Below are 22,270 nucleotides of genomic sequence, written 5' to 3'. Positions count from 1 at the left end.
GTGACACATTGGGGATTTATTTAAATCTGAAGGCACACTGAACCAGCATGGCCCCCACAGCATCCTGCAGCGTCAGCATCTTTTATTTTTCGACAGGACAATGACCCCAAACACACCTCCAGCCTGTGTAAGGGCTATTTGACCAAGAAGGAGAGTGACGAGCTGTGTCCCAAAACCTAGGCCGCATCCTTCGAAAGACCCGGCACATGTAGACCGCGAAGGCCAGGTCCTTCGAAGACCGAGAGGCTATGAAATGTGACGGTTGAGCCTTTAGTTTTGCGTCGCCAGCTGTCTCGGTGGAGTTTAATAAACTCAGCCGTCTGTTCCTTCCTATCTAAAATATGACAGGACACTGGTGTAAACTCTCGACCGTCTCACAGTTCCGTTTAATCAGTTTTCTGTTTGACGTTTAAACTATAACTGTCAGCTGTACGATTATGGGATTGATTTGATCCCCCGGCGCTCAGTATAACTGGAGTATTGCACTAAGCCTGGTAGTATCTGCGAACCGATGGCGTTGTAAAGTGTTGTCAGCTCTATCTAGTGATTAACTGTTCGTGTGAGGCTAGGAAAAGGGATGGAGGAGATTCACGAGCATGAGGAGACACTTGGAGGAGGAACGGATACTCACTACCACGCACAGTGTGAGCACGGGAAGGATGACACGACTAACCACTGTTTGCACATTGAACTATTGCCAACCTTTGTTTTCACTGTAAATAAACACACTGCTATCTCCAACTGTGATAATAACTTTAATCTGAGCCAAACCGATTTACTCAGGAACAAATAAAACACTGAAAACAGCCAAATAATAACATTTTAAGTTCTCTGAGTGACTTATATATGTTTATCCTGAGTAGCCAAAGACCGTGGGGGGTTTGAAAATGATGTGCCGGGAGTGTGCTGTTCTCACCGGCTCTAGTGAGGCTGCACAGCGCTAAAGCGTTAACGAGCTAACCGCGCTAATGTGTTGATGCCGTGCAGCCCTATGCACAGGCGATCGGCGCAAACTCGCTAACAGAGATTTGCGGCATTAATGCGGTTATGGCGTTAACGTCATTTTAACGAGATTAAAGCTGACAGCACAAGTAATAAGAGTAATATTAAAACCTAAGTAGCTGCCACCATTGTTTGAAACTGGAATTGGCTGGTCCGCGCTATGAATTCTGCGATATGATGGGCCACGAAGGACACACCCGACCCATTCTTCAAATCTGGGGAAAAGGAGGATGCGTTTGTCAACCGCATTTGGAGGAGTCTACGAATTTGGACAGCCTTCGTTGCGTCGCTGTGACATAGTCGGTCTACAAATATGGCCTCAAATACTTCTTTTAACACACCAATGAGTTAAACTGCAGGAATGTCTTAAAGACATTAAGACCTGGATGGCCGCTAACTTTCTGCTTCTTACTTCAGATCAAACTGAGGTTATTGTACTCGGCCCTGAAAATCTTAGAAATATGGTATCTAAGCAGATTCTTACTCTGGATAATAATAATAATGGATTGCATTTTTATAGCGCTTTTCGAGACCCTCAAAGCGCTTTACATTTCCACTATTCATTCACTCTCGCATTCACACACACACAGTTGTAGCCACAGCTGCCCTGGGGCAGACTGACAGAAGCGAGGCTGCCATATCGCGCCATCGGCCCCTCTGACCATCACCAGTAGGTGAAGTGTCTTGCCCAAGGACACAACGACCGAGACTGTCCGAGCCGGGGCCTTCTGGTTACAAGACGAACTGCCAACTCTTTGAGCCACGATCGCCCCAATGGATGGGGCCATTACCTTGGCCTCCAGTAACGCTGTGAGGAACCTTGGAGTCATTTTTGACCAGGACATGTCCTTCAACGCACATATTAAACAAATATGTAAGACTGCTTTCTTCCATTTGTGCAACATCTCTAAAGTTAGAAATATCCTGTCTCAGAGTGACGCTGAAAAACTAGTTCATGCATTTATCTTCATCTTATCTTAATGACCTTGTAGTACCATATCACCTCATTATTGCACTTCGCTCTCACACTGCAGGCTTACTTGTGGAATTGAATTGAATTACAGCCGCCTCCCTTCTGCTAATGAGGCCTATGACTGTAGTGTTAACAGCAAATTTAATGATGGTGTTAGAGGGGCAGGGGTAGGAGAGGGCTCAGCACAGCCTGTGTACCAGCTCAAAGTTGGATACAAATTCAGTTCAAGGATTTGTTTCTACTGATCATCACGTGTACAATCACTGACACATGTTACACACATGTAATCCATCAGCACGTTCTGCTTAGTTACAGCAGAAAATGATTGTGGGTGCAGAACTAGATGAAGCACTTCATTGTATTTATACTGTTTAAATAAATAGTTATTCTACTGTTACTCAAACTCAAAATAAAATATTAGAATAATATCAAGTTGCAAATGACCATTTTTAAATAAAGTGTAAGAAAAAGATTTTTAAAACAATGTTATATTTTTCATATTAAATTATATTATGTAAAAAAACACAAACTGTAATGACTAAAATAAAAGCAGTTTGCACTTAAAATGTCCTGCTTACAGTTTTGCAGACAGCACTTACTGTGCTGGTCTATTGTGCAGCAGTACAGCGAGTACTACTTACTGCTGATGCTACATTCAAACATTAGTATGTTAGCAGGTTTCCATGGCAATGCTGAGGTGTAACATTCATATAAAAATGTAAATATGCAATAGCTGGCTGTCAAAAACAGATGAGTCTTTAATAATGTTAGCACTTGTGCTGAACTTACCTGGAGTTCAGTCGCTGTCAGTCTTATCTCTTCTCATTACTGTTGAAACAAACAATGGCACCAAGGAGGGACGGGACAAAAAGTCGTAACACACTTTCAAGGACACGGCGGACTTTGGAAAGGAAAGACTTCATTAATAATGGGTAATCGTAGCATTTGTAAATCAGGGTCTGGCTGCAGTACTTATCTCTAAAACTGTTAAGACCTAGGAGGACACAAATACTCCAAGATAAATATTCCAGCAGAAGGAAAAGCCAGCAGTGACAATAGTTGAACCCCAGAGCTGAAAGTGAAACAAATTAGCTTGAGCCACAGCAGGAAATAACAAGTATGAGGATGTCATACATCAACACTGCCCATTAGAATCTGAGCTAAGAAGTCTTTGTTGTCCTCCAATCACAATACCTCATAGTATTGTGGTACTATGAGGTATCACGTGAGACCTGACATGCTTACTCTCACAGGTCACACAGCAAAATACAAAGGGATTAAAATAAACAGCGACCCCTAAATCTGTCACGATATTTGTCTATAAAGAGTCAGGGGAGGAAAGGCTGGGTTTCCCTCTTATGTGTAGGTGATGAGATAGTCAAGGGAAAAGGACAGTAGGAAGTCCCACCCGGCCAGCAAATAGGGTCATTTTCCCAGGGTGAGATAAACAAGGGTCAGCATGAAATGTAAAGGAATCACGCAAGAACAGCAATAAATGCAATCCTGGTGCCTAAATGACAGCAGGCTCGGTGACTCCCTCAGTGCTTTCACGGATGGCACCTCCTTTACTGACTGATAGGACTGCTGCTGTTGTTGTCCTACTGCAGATGCCCTCATTCAAGAACAAATAAACGACAAATTGACTTACAAAACACAAAAACACAAAGACAGCCCAGTTTTACAGTCAACAAGATATGATCCTAAAAAGATCTTTAAAAGAAAGATTGTTTGATAACCAGTTTAGACCTGGCCTTCAGTCTTTGCCCTGCAAACAGCCACCGTCTGCCTGCCTCTCCTCCCTAACTGTCTGTGCATGCGTGTGTGTGTGTGTGTGTGTGTGTGTGTGTGTGTGTGTGTGTTGGTTTTGGTGCACTAACACGACGCCACTGAAATCCCTGCCTTCTGGTCTCTCCACACCTGTTAGGGATCACACCCTTGCCACTGACGACCTTGTTGTAGCTGCTTCTTAAGGACCTGGCTGAGTGTTATAGTGCTGCAAGTGGTCCACGCCACAAGTCGCGTACTGCCACGTTAAAACAACAAGCCACCCCTGCCAAGTTCATCCCTATGTTTCAATCTTGTAAACAAAGTTTGTGTGATGGCTCTTTGCCATTGTCAGTGTTTTTCTCTTGTGTGCAAAAAGCTGCTGTTTCTGAAGTGAAACATTCAGATTAGAAATGTTTTGGATTCTGTGAGGAACCTGAAAGGAGACTGGGAGCGTCACTGCTGTTGTTTATTTGGATATTGTTGTTGAAAATTCCCTGTAAATAAAGGAAGTCTGAAATTGAGTCCTGATTACATGGTAAAAAAAAAAGAAGAACTGATTACATTTTGAATTAGATGGCAGCAAAAAAGCTGCTTATATATTTCTGAACTCAAGAACAAATTGCTGTAGTTTTGTGAGCGCAGAGAAAATAAAGAGACCATGCAGAAAATGGCTAATTTAACTGAAAGTCATGAAACGGAGAGTTGATCTAAAATAAAGTTTACCAAAAGCAAACAAACCAAACACACTTCAAAAGAAAGGGAAATATGACGGTCAAGTGCTGATGTGTACGTTTCCTACAGGACCCTCCTCACTCTTCACAGACATTTAGGAGCAAACGGGTCGAGTTCGAGAGGATCGCTAAAAAAATGCTGCCCCCATGTCAGATTGAATGGCTGGTAGTCAACATAGCTGAGACACGGCCAACTGCAACCAAATGATGGTGACACATTACAAAAAGGCTGAGAGAATGCTGATCTGACATGTAAGGAGACAAACTGCTTTCACTCCAGGATCAGGTTCTAACTCAGGGCTACTTTTAGATTTCACTGCTCAAGCACCGCCTGCCTGCTTTATGCCTGCTCATGCTTCACAGAGTGTTTCTGTGTCACACCTTACTGGTCCCAATATAGAGGACCAGTACAGTGATCACAATGAATCAGTAATGAATGTGCAATAAAATATGCCTTAGTAAATTCATATATGAATCTTCTATTTCTTTAGACATTACTAAAGTAATTTATTCTTTGATTAGTTTAAAATAAAATTGCTAATTATACATATTTCAAAATGAATTATTAATCCAATACTAAATAATTTAAATTGAAAATGGATTCCTCAATAAAAACTTCATTTCAGAAACATTTTGAATTACAAATTACAAAACAAATCTTCAAAACCTTTTTAAAAAAAATAAAGTTTCAAAAGCAGAAATAAATAAATGGACTCAAAGACGTCTATCTGATATTTTAAATGTTAATTGCACGTTGTCCCTGTGTTTATGTTCTCTCCGGGTACTCTAGCTTCCTCCCGCAGACCACAGACATGCAGTTACTGGGGTTAACTGGTGATTCTAAACAGCCATAGGTGTGAGTGTGAATGGTATGGAGTGAATGGTGAATGGCCCTGTAATAAACTACTGACTGGACAGGGTACACCCTGGACACGGTAAGGGTCTTATTGCAGTGCAATTTTTTAAATTTAATATGCTCTATGTTAAGGGAGAAATCAAGATATTGTTAAATGTGTAATTCGTGGGAATCTTGGAAATGTATTGTAGAGTAACTTCCAATAAACCAAGTTCATAGAGGGAGTCTATGGCTGACGCGCGTTCCTGGGTTTCCAAAAGAAATGCCTCCAGTTTAATTTTGACTTGAGGATTATTTATTTATTACAAATTCCTTCCAAAATAAGCATTAAAGTTCCAAAAATAAGACATTTAACCAGTACCCCGTGTGCACACGCTCAGAAACCGTGAGACTCCTGAGCGTCCATGCTCCTGCTCGTTCCCTCACACAGGCTTTCATGCTGCTATTGCACTTACATACTTAAAGTGATAGCACCTCTTTTAGACTCTAATCCCACACAGTCACATAACCTTACATAAACATAAATGTTCAAATGTATTAATCCTGGAAAGATCAACTACGTAACGAATCTATGGATTATAAAACAAACATGAACTTAATCGCAAATTAAAATCTAAAGCAGACGTCTGGCGCCTATGTGTATGTTTAGGGAAGCTTCGTCTTGCCTTCAAATGTTTGTTGAGATGTCTCTACTTTTATAATATATTTCTTCTTTTAATAGTAGATGTATGTTTTTATCACACAGAACACAGACATGGAGGCTAAAAGCATGATGAAGGAAATATTTATGGGGCAGAGGAGATACGCAGCGAGAATATGCCCGACTGGAGTCTTCATTCAAGCTGTGGTGGTCCTCACTGGTTTGGCCAGCACTGTACGGGCATGGGGTTTGCCACAGCGCTGTTGGAAGTTTAGCAGACGATATTTGGGAATCTTCATTGACACAAATTGTCATCCAAGGCTTGCCTCTCTAAAGCAAGTTTTTAGGGTGAGTTGAACAAGACTAACAGGAGGCAGTTCCCCTTAATGTCAGCTTTAAGATAAAAACAGAAGTAACTTATTTTGCTTGGAATTTTAAAATGTGTTTAGTCTTTTACAAAGTGTTGTGCAAAAGACAGATAGTGGAGGAAAAGAGCTGAGTAAACAAGAAACAGTGCATCATGGGAAGCCACACAGGCTAGTTTAAAATTATGTTTTTATGTCCTCCTTATAAGGATAAGGATTTATGGAGATATGTGTACACATGAAAAGTTAAGTGTTACTGTATTTACAGGGGCCGTGATGTGGGTTAACACTAAAGTAATGCAAAGAGCATTTAATGAATAATTTAATCTCTACAGGGACACCATCTCTACTTTCAAGATTAGGCTTCAAACTTTCCTTTTTGCTAAAGCATATAGTTAGGGCTGGACCAGGTGACCCTGAATCCTCCCTTAGTTATGCTGCAATAGACGTAGGCTGCCGGGGATTCCCATGATGCACTGGGTGTTTCTTCTTCACTCATCTTTTTCACTCACTGTGACTTTATACACCAACACCAACTGGTTGCAGCAGATGGCCCCGCCCATCCCTGAGCCTGGTTCTGCCGGAGGTTTCTTCCTGTTAAAAGGGAGTTTTTCCTTCCCACTGTCGCCAAAGTGCTGCTCATAGGGGGTCATATCTATTATTGTACGATCTACTGTGCAATATAAAGCACCTTGAGGCGACTGTTGTTGTGGTTTGGTGCTATACAAATAAAAAAATTAAAAATTAAAAATTAAATTGAATTGAAATCGAATTGATCTAGAATGTTGTGATGCTGTTCTCTGTTTTGTAGCTCATTGTCAGTAGTGTCAGTAGTGTTTCTACTGTTTAACTTGGTCTTATTTACAGAGGTCACCAAACAACTCTGTGTACATGCATTCATTTTACATCAATCTAGGAGCAACTGGAGAGTGGTGCTGAAGATACCAGCTTTACAATATTGGCCACCAGGCAGGCAGAGAAGTGTGGGCTTACATGGACTGGGCAAATGACCCTCACTATGCAGTCATGAATACCTGGCTTCCAATTGCCCAGTCTTCACTCCAGAGATGTGGGCCAGCTCATGCAGTTCAGACAGCGGCAGGTCAACATTTGGTTGATGAGATATAACAGTAACAATGTTTCCCAAAAACAAAAGAGGGAGAAGCAAAGCCTGGGGATGCTTAAGTAGCCTTTTCTTCAAAACCCAGGATTTTACATCTGCCCCTGTCTGCCCACCAGACCCACACCCTTCATGTCACTAGTGGCTAAATCACTGGGTGCTGTGACAGTCATTGTGGTTCATTTATTTGTGTACTGTGTAATAACAACAGATACGTTGGTTTTATGCTACTTCTACTACTAGCAGGAGTTAAAGGGGGATTTTATAGGTGGAGAACCCTAAGACTGGCTGCAAAGGGAAAAGCATCGCTTAGAAATAAAACTAAATGAGCTCCAGTTGATTCTGGGTACATGCTGTGATGAGCTAACTTGTACTTCTACTTTGCAATTCATTGATTCTTTGTGGTTTTGCAAGATACAATTAGCATAGAGCAGAGCTGAGATGAGCTCATTGGAACAGCTCTTCCAGTGACAGTTCCAGTTACTCATGTGGCCCTTTGGGAAGATGAATTTCCCACCTTTGCCTTTCATGTTTATTAAGCATCCCACTTTCACTCACACTCTGATGGATGCATCAGGGCAATTTCAATGCCAGCATATGGCCCAGGGGTACCTTAATACAACCCACTGACCTAGCTGTACACCTTAAGCCACAGCTGGAAGGTGCACAGCTGGAAGGTGCACAGCTGTGGGCGCTTACTTTGGGCAAAAAACAAAAACACTTGACTAAAGAATTTGTCTACATAAGCGAAGTCATCTAAAGAGGGTTTTGTAAAAATAACACTATACTGCTAGCCTTTCAACACAAATTGTTTTGAGACAGCAGTGAGTCCATAACCGAAGATGAAGGGCAGAGCTTTAAGCAGTCTTCTCTCTACGTTGTTGAACCATTTCATAAATGACACTATTGCAGCACGCCCAACTTTATCCATTTTGAAGACAGGAAGCTTGTCATGAGACAATATTAAATCACTGTTTTCTGCAATCCTCATCATCTGTAACCTGGTGAACCCAGAGAAACGTTTGTTGTCTGAGTCATTAGAGATCCTGCACTGACCCCTGGTGGTAGAAGTCAAATAGAGTTTCAGCAACAGCCTATTGTGACAGAAACAATCTTACGCTGTTCTCGGGACCCTGTAAGCTAAAATTACTGTTCCTAGCTTGTCCTTTGTCCTTTCAGGAAGCAATGTCTCACAATCTCACTAACATTTTGAATCAACTTTATTTTTAAAAATCACTGATGTGCAGAGGGGGTTTGTTAAGCCACTTACCTATTGTTCAAGCATAAACGTTCACTTAACTGCAGGGATGAGCCACTGTTGTGTCTACATAAACAGTTTAGTAAAGAGCCAATCTTAAATTGTTACTAGCCTGTCGTAAACCCACGTAATCTGTTCCCAGTTTTTTGTCTATGAAAAACCTGAAGTATGTTGGAATCGTGTACAATGTGACATTAAAAACTGAGCAAAGTGGACGAAGATGTGGCAGACCTGAAAAACTATCTACAGCAGTCCAGCGGTGATTTCCTCCAGAAACAGTAAAACACTGAAACATGGACTGGGAGTGATATAAAGCTTTACGCTCAGCACTCACTTTTACAGTCCACATTCATAGATGTGCTTTTTTCCTATGCATAAGGATTTTTATGTGTTATTCACAAATATCCTAAAACTCACCAACTCAGACTTCAGTATCTTCCCCAAGGGCATTTCAACAAGCAGACCTCATGAGCTACAGACCCAACTACAGACCTTCCACCTGGCAGATGATCCACTCTATACTGTGGGTTGGGTGGACAGGTTTGGGTTTTGGGGCGGAGCTGTGGGAAGTCTCCCACATGTTCATACCTGCAGCACATTGCCATCACCTGAACTGCGTATTTAAGGACCAGCTGTGGCACTGCTTCTAAGACTTATCATCCCATCCCCATCGGTAGTAAATGAAACTGTTTCCAGTGTGCACTTTGCTTATGTTGGATCCGGCTATTCTCTTGCATTTGTCTCCCAGTCACCTGTCTGGATAACTCAAGTGTCTCACAGCTACATCTCGCCTGGAGCACAATGCTGCCGGTTTGTCCAAGCCCGGAGTCCGCTGTGGACCTGGCCACTCTCCACCGTTTTGATGTACATCACTCCCAAAAGCCACCTACTGGTTCCCCTCACAGCTATCCTGTCTACTAAGCCAAGTAAGAATACTTCCATTATCTCCAAAGTCTTTGCTCATTTCCTCCCTACCAGTCACTGCTTATACTTCGCTGATGTCATCTTAAGAACACAGCAGTGGAAAAATACTCTTAATGAAGGGATTAAGTAAAAACAACACACACACACAAAGACAGATGACCCTGTGGGTGGTCTATCCTTCAAGCTCCTCTACCAGAGGCCTGGGAGCTTGAGGGTCCTGTGCAGTATCTTACCTGTTCCCAGGACTGCGCTCTTCTGGACAGAGCTCTCCGATGTTGTTTCTGGGATCTGCTGGAGCCACTCGCCTAGCTTGGGAGTCACTGCACAGAGTGCTTCGATTACCACTGGGACCAGTTACCTTCACCCTCCACATTTTCTCGAGCTCGAGGTCATTCTCCACCACCCTTGGGGGCGTCTCCCAGTTTGACCTCAGGACTTCCAGGTTATACTCGGCACAGATGTTCCTGTACACTATGCCGGCCACTTGGTTATGGCGTTCCATGTATGCCTTGCCTGCTAGCATCTTACACCCTGCTGTTATGTGCTGGATTGGTGGGGCTTCCATGGTGATACTGAACACCAGTCCCACCTCAAAACCTCCACCACTCCTCCCAGGGATCTGAGGAGATGAAGCAGGGAGAAACAAGCTAGTTGGGTCTTCCTGGTAAATGCTCTGCAGTTGGTGGCTGCACTAGAGGGGAGCAGAGGAGGCTCCTTCTCAGGGACAGAACAGGCCACTCAGCCATTTGGTCCTCTGACAATGCAACTGTCACCTCATTGCTCATCCATAATCATTTTGAGGATATCTCTGAAAGTGGATGCAAAGGTTTTATGGATTGATGTATCCAAATTTGAAATTTATGGTTATATGTGTATGTATGTATGGAGCACATCAGGACAGAGGTACAAGCTATCTATCTGTAAAACACACTGGAGGCTCTGTTGTGGTGGGATCATCCTTATTCCCATCCCATTGAACATGATCACCGTAAAAATAAAAATAAATCAACTGAAATGTAAAAAAATAAACTGTGCAAACAACCACAGTAATGTGAAACAATGTGACAGAGAGAGGGAGACAGTTTTTCTGAACCCAATTCAGGTTTAACGTACACGAAAAACAGCTATTTCCAATCATGCGAGGGAAGGGGGGAGTTGCAGGATGTGCCACTAACACAGTGATTAGCACAACAGAGAAGCTCACATCCTAAGATGTAATGTTTGTGAAATTCAACACTGTGTAGTGATGTTAGGAAGAATCAAGGGCAAACACGTTATAACAGATGCAGATCTTCAGTAGGTGGATGTAGCTGTGCCTGCATCTATTGGCTCTGGTCAATTAAAGATGGACTCAAATGATGGTAAATGAACTGATTCTTATACAGCGCTTTTCTACTCTCCCAGAGTACTCAAAGCACTGTATACAACATTCACCCAATCACACCCATTCTCACTGACTCTAAACTGATTTCTAACGACATTCACACTCCGATGGATGCAGCGGAGAGCAACTTGGAGTTAGTATCTTGGCCAGGGATACTTGGCATGCAGACTGGAGGAGCCAGGGATCAAACCACCAACCTTCCAATCAGTAGGTGACCTGCTCTACTTCCTGAGCTACAGCTAAATGATCTGACTGTTGTGATGTCTCTAGGATTATCAGCCCGAGTCTCACACCCCCAGTCTGGATGCTTAAGGACAGATGTCCACTTCCTGTTTCATTCCACTTTGGACTCTATTCACAGCCTTCACTCTTTAGCTAACAAACGCCAGGGATATGCAGTGAAATACACTCACAGGCCTATTGTGGTGCCGTTTTAGGCTGTAAGCTATTTATTTGGGCTAATGTGGATTTTACCAGCAGTTACTTTGCCGTAGGATTGTGTTGCGTTGATCTCCGTTAGAGCTGTCGGGGGCGTTTTTGCAGGATTTTCCCTCCGCTGAATTTTTCCCCTTTGCAGCATCAGTAGCACAGAGCCAGCCTCCGACCGACTACGCTGTTCCTGCTTGCAGTGTGGGATTTTTTTCCTGAGGTCTGGAACCAGGATTATTAGGCACAAGGACGGCAAAACACAACGGCCCGTCTGTTGCTGCACAGGAGCGTCACGAGTTCGCGCAGATTCACGTTAGAAAAACAGGTAGAAACTTGGGCTTTATTTGATGTTTCGAAGCGCAGCGCATATCCGGATCGACGGGGACGCGTTACTTTCCGTGTGTTGGAGCCTCCGTGGAAAACGAAGGGGCGGGTGGGTCTGCTGTGGAGAAAAGGCTCGTTCAGGTTCATGTCTGTGTGGTACGGTAACGGATGTGCGCGGAGCCGTTAAACGTTGAAGCTGCTACATGGTGCCGACCCGACCTAGCTAACGTCCGCTCGTAGCTTCGTGTCCACGCTGACTTCGTGTCCGTGAAGGAATAAAAACACTTCTCAGTGGGAGCGAAGCCGGCTCCGACACTTTCCGTGAGCCAGCCGTCAAAGCGAGGCTTTTGTGGCGACGCCGTAAAGGTGTCGCTCGCCTGGCTCCGACCTAGCTCGGTACAGTAACGTTAGCTTACATGCTGAGGTCGCGTTCCCCTTTTCTCCGTTTACACTACACGCACGTACACTATCCACACTATTAACACTAGCGACGTGATGCTGTTTGTACATACGTGGGGACGATGTGCGTGAACTCCAGCGGCGCGGATGCAGGCCGCAGCATATCAATAACCTTTCCGAATAGCGCGGCGTGGAAAACAAACACCGTGCCCTTCATTATGACACCACGCACACACACAGCCACACGTGTAAAAGAATGTGCAATGAAAGCACACGCAGCTAGTGTGTTCACGCCGGGACTGCGTCTCCCACCAGCACCTGGCTGACGTCAGAAACCATGTTCTCACCTGAGCGTCACGTATGTGGGGACAGCTGTGAACACATGATGCTTGAAAAGCTGTCAAATAATAACTCGCTGTTTCTGATTGAATTTGTTTAATATACATTAATGTACAGTTTCCATTGAACTCTGTATTTAATTCAATTAGTTTTATTTGTACAGCATCAAATCACTGCAACAGGCGCCTCAAGGTGCTTTGTGTAAGGGCGACCCTACAATCATATGACCCCCTATGAGCAAGCAGTTTGGCGACAGTGGGAAGGAAAAACTCCCTTTTAACAGGAAGAAACCTCTGGCAGAACCAGGCTCAGGGAGGGGCGGGGCGGGGCCATCTGCCTATACACGGGTGGAGTTTTCATGTTCTCTCTGTTCCCCTGTGTTTCTGCTGGGCCTCCAGCTTTCTCCCCAAAGTCATGCTAATTAATTTGTGATTCTAAATTGGCAGTGGCTGTGAGCTCCATATAAAACAGTGCATTCATTTACAGTTAAAACATGTCATCAGGATGATGGGAAAGGGGTTATTTACATGCCACTGCATTGATCTGGTTTCACTGCGGCTGAGTGTTGTGGAAATTGTGAGGACACACGTATTTATTTAGTACAGTTTAGAGGAACAGAGCATCCTGCTAACGAGAGTTTCATTATTGTTAGCATGTGTTTGTGTCAGTCACTGGCTGTTGTCGCACTGTGTCCAGACAAACATGTCAGCCAGAGGAGGAAAGAAGAAGGCCACCAAGCTGTCCCGTTCAGCCAGGGCAGGTGTCATCTTCCCAGTGGGGCGCATGATGCGGTATCTGCGCATTGGCACGCACAAATATCGCATTGGCATGGGGGCTCCGGTGTACATGGCAGCTGTAATTGAGTACCTGGCAGGTAAGTTTGATACATGAGAGCATGTGAGTGTGTTCAGTGTGCTGTGGCATATCTAAGGGACATAATTCAAAGTTGAATTTCTGCAACAGTCAAAGCTCAGAGTACTTTGATAATCCTTTATGTGGGTATATATATATATATATATATGTGATTGACATTTAACCTGTGAAACTTTGTCACATACAGAGGCAGACTGACTCCAAAGAGCAGCTCACAGTTCTGATACATTTCTGACTCAACATTAATGAACGTACTGTTAACTAAAGCTAAACCTTTTTAACCTCACTGGGTCTGGATGAGGTCAAAGACAGTCCTTCTGTGACCTGTAAACAACTAATGTAATTATGCATCTTTACAGCCTGTTCAGTCGTTTGTTGCCCGTCTCAGCTTCTTCGAAACATGCTGCTAGCTTTAAATGTGCCACGTTTGTTGGATGAAATCCCGGAGGAGGCCTGGGATGAAACTTTGTCAGATCAAATGTGTGACGCTACCTGCTGTGGTGACTCACTGCTGAATACGGGAGTAGCCTGTGAAACGAGCAGCGAGCAGACTTGTGCACAAGTTGGGAAGGAGCCATACACAGAGCCTCACGGAGCCATTTCTAAACACCTGCAGACTCCAAGATAAGCAGTTCAGACAGTTATTCTGATGTGTAACCACTTTGCCAGGGTAACTGTCGCTCTCAGATGAGAGTAACTAGGTTAGGGTGTTCGGGAACAACCCAGGAAATATCAAGCCTGCCATGACCAGGAGCCACGTGCCTCCTGAAAAACGTTTTGCCTCAGTGAGAGAGGCCATCCTGCAGGAGTCGAGGCTTTGCAAACCTAAGAACACCAAAGGTCAAGCATGGTGGTGGCATCATGCTCTGGGGCTGTTTGGCTGTCAGTGGTACAGGCACAAAATGGATAGCATAGTAAAGACGGAGAGGGACATCCATATTCTTCAACTTCTCCTCGAATCACAGCTCGATGGCTGAAACATGGACATAATAGTTTCAACACAGCAGGGATCCCAAACATAGGAGCAGGAATGGATAAAGCAAGCTAACAGTAAGCTCCAGGGTTGGGCTGATGACGTCCAGCCTGCTAATGGACATATATCTAAACATCAGTGGGTGTGTAACTATAATAATATTACATTTTATTACAGCAACAGTAAAAACAGCAAAATAAAATGTAAACATAAGGTAACTCTAGATTATATCTCAACATCAGCAAAACTAGAGAGATGATAGTGGACTACCGGAAACGACCAGTCAGGGAACACCAGCCCATCCACATCAACGGTGTCAAGGTCGAAAGGGTCAGCAGCTTCAAGTTCCTTGGAGTCAACATCACCGAGGACTTCTCCTGGACCCTTCACACAGACACTGTTATCAGGAAAGCTCGCCGGCGGCTTTACTTCCTGAGGAGGCTGAGGAAGTTTGGCATGAACGCCAACATCACCTCAAATTTCTACAGGTGTGCAGTCGAGCGCTTGCTGACGAGCTGCATCACAGTTTGGTACGGAAGCTGCTCTGCCAGCAGCCGTAAATCACTACAGAGGGTGAAGGCAGCAGAGCACATCACTGGCACGAGGCTTCCTGCCATTCAGGACATTTATCTCCAGCCTCCGTAAAGCGCACAGCATCATCAAGGACCACAGCCACCCAGCACATCAGCTGTTCTCCTTGTTACCATCTGGCAGACGTTACAGGAGTCTGTCTGCTCGGACTACAAGACTTAAAAACAGTTTTTACCACCAACCATACGACACCTCAACCACAACACTTAAACACACACACAGTCCACAGGACGCGCTCAGAAGCTACCTGCAGCTTCACAAGTACTCTGCTTAATCTGCACTGGTCACTCCACTTTATTGTCATTGATATTTATATTTAAAAGTGCAATACTGTAAATTTCTGCTGCTCATTCCTGTGCAATATCCCATCTGCCCCCCGTCATATTTCTCTTCAAGATTTTCTTATTCAATCACTAGTGTACATATATATATATATATATATATATATATATATATATATATATATATATATATATATATATATATATGTATATATATATGTATATATATATGTATATATATATATATGTATATATATATATATGTATATATATATATATATATATATATATAGATACACATACATATATATAGATACACATACATATATATAGATACACATACACACATATACACATACACATATATATATACACACATACACATATATATATACACACACACATATATATATATACACACACACACACACACACACACACACACACACACATACATATACATATACATATATATATATATACATATATGTATATATATATATATATATATATATGTATATAAAGTGTTATAGATCCACAAATGCTGCTGACAGCTCATTTGACCGGTTATTGGCTATGAATATGCTGTTTTTAGCATATAGGAACAAAATGAAGGAGTTTAATCAGTCAGTGTTAGACACAGACTCACTGCTGCAGCCGTGTAGTTTCACACCAGTACAATCTGTTACATGCTGAGTGAAGGAAAATACAGTAAACATGTTTAAATGCTGCCTAATGAGTGTGCACCATGTGTTTCCTCTCTTGTAAGCTGAGATTTTGGAGTTGGCAGGAAACGCAGCACGGGACAACAAGAAAGGCCGAATAACTCCGAGGCATATCAAGCTGGCTGTGGCCAATGACGAGGAGCTGAACCAGGTAACACAGTGCTCTATACGTGACACATACGTGACACATACGTGTATGCTAACACATCAAACTGGCCAGCGTGTTTTACACCTTTCGCCAAAGTTTATTGAAGGTTTGACCTTAAAGGTTGTTTAAACATTGATGCATGTTTTCAGGACTGCTCATAAGAAGACAAACAAGGAGAAGCGTAAATACTTGCTGATGTAACCAACCCCTGGTTGGTTGAGTTGCACGTAAATGTTTAAAACAAATGTTAATATTAGAAAAAGATGACCCGTCTAAATACAAACTTCAGTTTGTAATGATGAGCTATCCACACCCAGCTGGCCTGTGTGGAAAAAGTCACCTTAACATTTGAACTGGTTTTGCCACCTTTGGCCACAGCAGCTGAGGTCGTTCAGCCCCACTGGACGGTTCAGAGTATGAAGCCTGTTGACGGTCGTGCCTCAGTCTGGTTTCAGTCTGGCCTTTCACATCATTTCGTTTGTTGTCTTTGTAGAGGTTTACTTGCTGCTGCGCATGCTTGAACTTCAGGCCATAAACTTACGGCGACCGTGAAATGGGACGGTCAGGTTTGCGTCAGCGCTGTCTCGGTGGAGTTTAATAAACTCGGCCGTCTGCTCCTTGCTGTCTGAAATGTAACAGGACACTGCTGTAAATTCTCGACCGTCTCACACGTCTGTTTAATCAGTTTTTGTTTGTTTTTTTGTCTCACCTGTTGGTTCTTTTGCCATCAGAATTATTGACTAAAGGCCAAGAAAGATGCCTGACGGATTTACTTTACCAATCATTTTTCTGTTTGACGTTTAGCTGTGTGAAAACCCCAGAGGAACCCACCCGATGGATTAATGAAGTTTTATTTAATATAATCTAATGACTTTAATCTCAGCCAAACCGATTTACTCACGAACAAATCAAACACAGAAAAAAGCCAAACAATAACATTTTTTAGTTATCCGAGTGACGTATATCATGTTTAACCTGAGTAGCGAAAGAGCGCGGTGGGTCTGAAAACGATGAAGCAGGAGTCCGCTGCTCTCGCCGGCTCAGTGACCATTGAACCCGCCGGCTCGCTATCGAGCTGGTGGGTAACAGACGTCTCCGAAAACGTCGGAGCACTTTTGCAAATATGCGATGTCTTGATAAACAGCAGATATTTGAAGTTTACTCAGCTACATTCTTGCCTGAAAATATCTTAAAGGTTTATTTTGTGACCCAGAAAGATTAATAAGAGTAATATTAAAACTTAGGTAGCAGCCGCCATTGTTGAAAACTGGAATTGGCTAGGCCGCGCTATGAATTCTGGGATAGGTTGGGCCACGAAGGACACACCCGACCCATCCTTCAAACCTGGGGAAATGGAGGACGCATTTGTCTATGAATTGGGACAGTCGCTGTGACGTAATCAGTCTACAAATGCGGCCTCAGGAGGAAGCAGCCGACGTTTTGGGACACAGCTCATGTTTCACTGTTGCTATGATGTATCTGAGTTCAGATATTGCAGGACTCCAGTTCATTTTCCACATAGCTGGTAGGTTTGGATTGCTATGTTAACATTAAAATTAGTTTGATGATCAGAAACGTTGAAGTGTGACGTAAATGCTAAAGAATAAGAAATCGGTAAGGAGCCAAATAAATGAGCCATTCAGAGCTTTGACCAGCTGGTTCGTCACCTGTCTCTCAGGTGCCGTCTCTCAGCACACCGGTCGTGGGATCTCGGGGTTTTTCGTGTGTCTGTGTGGATTTTTTCCTCTGTCTGCTGTAGTAGTTGGACAGAAAACACGCTGCATGAAGGTTACGGCTTGATTTGGACATCGGTGAGTGAAATCATCATTTGTCCCCGGCAGCCCGACCAATCGCAGCTCCCACAGACTACAGTGAATCTAATTATTCTGAATAAGATGTGAAGTAAGCATCAGCCGCTCTCAGTCTGGAGCTGCACAACATCCTCCTTCACAGGCTGAGGATGATGCTGCTAAATTGTGTCCTGAATGTTATGTAGCTATTTGCCACCAGATGGCGCTGCAGTTGTTGATCCAGGCCAACCTTTTAGTTGTTAGTTTGAATGTGGCTTCCTTCAAAAGGCGGCCGACCTCGTTGGAGAGGGGCTCCTGCTCCTCAGCAGAGGGGGTCACAGCCTGGGCGAGGTGTTCGGGCCACGCTGCCCCAGGGCTGACCTGGGACACGGGGAGATTACAGCATCGGCCTGGAAAGCCTCCGGCTGCTCAGACCGAGCGTGCACAATGCTCCACACTGACTTATATGAGCTTCTCATATTTTACTAACAAGTGAACATCTTTTTATATCTTATTTGACATCAGTTCTTCTTCTCAGCTGTCTGTTTGGAGGGTAATGTTCATGATAATTGCATTTAAATGATGATGATGAACCTTTTTGTCACCATGGGCACACGCATATTAAAAAAACCTCTATATACATGAATCTGTCTCACAGTGCAGCCGTCACTACAGTGTGGTAAACAGCATTCACCTGTCGGCTGTGGAGCGATTTTTGTATCATCCTCAAACAAAGACGGAGGTCACCACATGGTCACGTGTGTGCACAGACAACGTTTCTTCACAGACATGAGTTCATTTATCAAAATGCTTCTTCCATCAGCTTCTGCGAGGAGTGACCATATCAAACGGAGGGGTTCTACCTCGTATCCACCCAGAGCTGCTCTCCAAGAAGAGGGGAGGCCGAGTGAAAGTGGACAGCCAGGCGTCTGTCACGGACAAGCAGGAGGAACGCTTGAAGAGCAAGAAGCCCACCAAAACCTTCAAAAAGGTTAAAGGCAAACGAGGGCGCAAGCCAAAGGTCAGTGTGCCCAGCAAAGCCATCTGTGATGATGGCGATGAGTCTCTAACCCTTCTTCTGTTAACAGCCGTGTGTTCTGTACATTTGTGTTTGATTTGTTCAATCAGAGAAGAGACAAACCAGAGCTGGTTTAATGCACTCGAGAAAGAACCAGAGTCATTATCATTTGGTAACTTAAATGCTGATTGAAGTGAACGTTTTTCTCTCCATCTGGCAAAGAGCACAGACAATGACAAAGAGGCTGTATCAAACTCCACAGTGGAAGACGGTCCCGGTGATGGATTCACCATCCTGTCAGCAAAGAGTCTCTTTCTCGGACAGAAAGTAAGCCGCGTTAAAAGCCCAGCTGAAAGTCACCGCGTTGTGTTACTGCTCAAAGCTGTTTGTCACTCTGTCTTTGTGAATCCACAGCTTTCATTAACAGAAAGTGAAATGAGTAAAATTGGAACAATCAAGGTGGAGGGAATAATTAACCCAACCAATGCAGAGCTGGACCTCAAAGATGGAGTGGGTAAGCAGCACCGGTTCATGTAACGTGTCTGGTTTCTTTCATGCGTCCTCATGCTGAGCGGCTGCTGTGCTGGTCTTCCAGGCAACGCCCTGGAAAAAGCTGGAGGTCGAGAGTTCCTGGAAGGAGTTAAGGAGCTGAGGAAAGCACAAGGGCCTTTGGAGGTAGCATCAGGTACGCAGCTGCGTCGTCACAGCCACTGAATCACATCCATGTCCACAGTAGGATGTAGCTGATGAGACAGCGTGATACATGCAAATCCGGGCCTAGTAAATAGAGTGCACAGAGATCAGCTGTTAGACTGGGCGCAGACACGTTTTTGTCTGAGGCGACGGTGGTCACCCTAACATGCTTTCATCCTGCAGTGGCAGTGAGCCAGGCCAGTGGCATGGCAGCCCGCTTCATCATCCACTGTAACATCCCACAGTGGGGCTCGGAGAAGTGTGAGGACCAGCTCGAGAAGACTGTGAAGAACTGCCTCTCAGCAGCAGAGGAGAAGAAGCTCAAGTCTGTGGCTTTCCCCTCGCTGCCTGCTGGACGGTGAGCTCCATCACACACAGTGTGTCGCCTCATAGACGCGTCTCTTTGGTCCCCGACCGCGACGCCTTTTGTGCGTTAGACATTAGTGTAAATGAGCATGTAGCTGTCGACCTCGCCGTGACCGTTACAGTAAGATTGAGTGCAGATCTGCTGATCTCAGCTTGTATTCTGTGTGTATAAATGGGAGGACACACTCACCCAGGGCCTCAGCTAACAGTGTGGATCTGCACCTGGTCCAGTGTACGTCCAGCTCCACTGATCTGTGTAGCAAAGTGACCGTCAGCCTGCAGACCGAACACGTTTGCAGACAGATTTTTAGCCGTAGCTCTGCCATTTGTTCAGCTACTCTTCATCACAAACAGCTTTGTCGTTTGTCTTCCTCAGTCTCATTTGTCCAACCGTTTCCCACAGGAACGGATTCCCAAAGCAAACAGCCGCTCAGCTCATCCTCAAGGCCATCTCCAACCACTTTGTGTCCTGCACCAGCTCCTCTCTGAAAAACATTTACTTTGTGCTGTTTGACAGCGAGAGCATCGGAATATACCTTCAGGAAATGGCCAAGCTGGAGGCCAAATGAAGATTGCCGGTTTGTGCGTGTGTGTGTGCGTGTGTTTGGGGGCTATTTTTTAACTGTTGTTTGTCACTGTTGGTATAGGTAGGTGGTCCCACAGTAGGGTTTTCCATGTGGAATGTGTTAAAGAAGAAATCTATCTGTGTGTGGAGTGCTGTTCACATTTCTGTTCCACTGTTCCTTCAAAGATCGTATTCTTTCTAGAGTAGATAATTTAAGTGGGTAGAGTTTGCTCTCTTGGCTCCTCATTTCACTGTTTTTATATCCATGTACAAATGTAACAGTTCTTTCGCAGCATCGGTATTTTCTGATATATTTAGTTTACTAATTCAAACCTGTGGTTGGCATTCTGCTATGAAATAAAACCGTTTTACACCAGAGGTCTGCTCAGTGTCAGCACCTCTTCTTACCATCTCCTCTCCTTTTTCACAATATTGTTTTAAAGTAGAACAAAGCACAGCTGGAGGCACGGTACACCCTGTGTATATAAGAGGCTTTTTTGGATTTTAGAAATGCCATTTGATAGAAAACTTCATCTGTGATTCTACCGAAATTCTGTTTCTAACTGATCTGGGTTGCTTTGGCTTCATTCTTGAATGACCTTTAAATTTTGTTACTAGTGCACACTGCAAAGACTCTGTGTTTGTTACAGTTACAACAAATATTGGTTGTATATGTCTTTGTCTCTGTAGTATTTTTTTCCTCAGTTGAACAGTTTGACTCAAAAATAAATTAGCATCATTTCATTTTGTTGTGCAGAGTAGTCCATCCAACTGTCAAACCTGCTGTGGTCACAGGTGTAACCACCAGTACGAATACTGGAAAATGTACAGGGCTCAGCGCAAATGACAACTGTGAGAAGCTGCTAAGATGAAACATGTTGTGGTGCCACAGCGATCGATCAGGGATGAAGATAAAAGGGACAAAAAAGTTATTTTGCACATACATATACGTGTATATACACACTAGGGCTGCCACGATTGGTCGACTAATCACGATTACGTCGACTATCAAAATCATCGACGACTGATTTAATAGTCGATGCGTCGTTTGAAGCTTTGTAAGATCCTGAAAGACGCAGGAATAAGTAGCAGGATTTAAGAGTGTAATAACGGACTGAAACAGAAGATGGCAGCACTGCATGTACAAGGATGCCAGCTGCCGTTAAACCCCGAAGAAGAAGAAGAAGAAGCTATGTCAGGGGCTGTGTCCCAATTCAGGGTCTGCACGCTTCTTTTTTTTAATTTTTTTTTATCACATTTTAGACATACAGTCAAGTAAAACAGGGATCACATAAAAGGTGACATTGTGGTAGTACAATGAAGAACAGAAAGAGTGACAAGGACAGTGAGACAAAAGTGAGTACAAAAAATAAAATAAATTAAGGGGAACATAAATAAACAAAAGTTTGCAAGAGCCAAAATCAAGTTAGCAGTTTCAATCAGTTACAGATGTTAACAGTCTTGAGAGCCTTAGAGTTTTTTGATGAGATTGTCCTTATATATTGTGCAAGTTCCATTTTTAATACAAGAAGTTCAGGCTTTCTGCCGAGGACTTTGCTTTTGTGTATATGAAATTTTGCCAAAAATAAAACCAAATTTATAAAGAAGAAAGCATCATTGTCCTTGTCTTTAAAATTATAATAGCCAAAGATAACATCCTTATAGTATAGTTGAAGATTAGGGAGAACAAAGTCAGTAATAAACTTGTGGAAATCCTTCCAGAATTTACACGTAAA

The 22,270-nt window shown here is 43.5% G+C and overlaps 1 protein-coding gene across 3 annotated transcripts; it reads left to right on the top strand.

Moving 5' to 3' along the window:
- The first annotated feature begins 11,513 nt into the window (after positions 1 to 11,513).
- macroh2a2 (macroH2A.2 histone) lies at positions 11,514 to 21,278 on the top strand. Of its 3 annotated transcripts, none has more exons than XM_026190394.2 (9): positions 11,514 to 11,774; positions 13,208 to 13,385; positions 15,999 to 16,105; positions 18,716 to 18,913; positions 19,133 to 19,237; positions 19,325 to 19,424; positions 19,506 to 19,595; positions 19,787 to 19,961; positions 20,373 to 21,278. In XM_026190394.2, exons 2-9 carry the CDS (start codon positions 13,214 to 13,216, stop codon positions 20,536 to 20,538), a joined length of 1,113 nt encoding a protein of 370 aa, XP_026046179.1. In that variant the 5' UTR covers positions 11,514 to 11,774; positions 13,208 to 13,213; the 3' UTR covers positions 20,539 to 21,278. The 3 variants fall into 3 exon arrangements, with proteins under 3 accessions (XP_026046179.1, XP_026046180.1, XP_026046181.1); XM_026190395.2 differs by lacking the exon at positions 11,514 to 11,774 and adding an exon at positions 11,784 to 11,882; XM_026190396.2 differs by lacking the exon at positions 11,514 to 11,774 and adding an exon at positions 11,896 to 12,169.
- The last annotated feature ends 992 nt before the right edge of the window (positions 21,279 to 22,270 follow it).

This window comes from Astatotilapia calliptera, chromosome 13 (assembly GCF_964374335.1).
Source record: "Astatotilapia calliptera chromosome 13, fAstCal68.1, whole genome shotgun sequence".
NCBI lineage: Eukaryota > Metazoa > Chordata > Actinopteri > Cichliformes > Cichlidae > Astatotilapia > Astatotilapia calliptera.
This window is presented reverse-complemented; position numbering and strand designations above follow the sequence as displayed.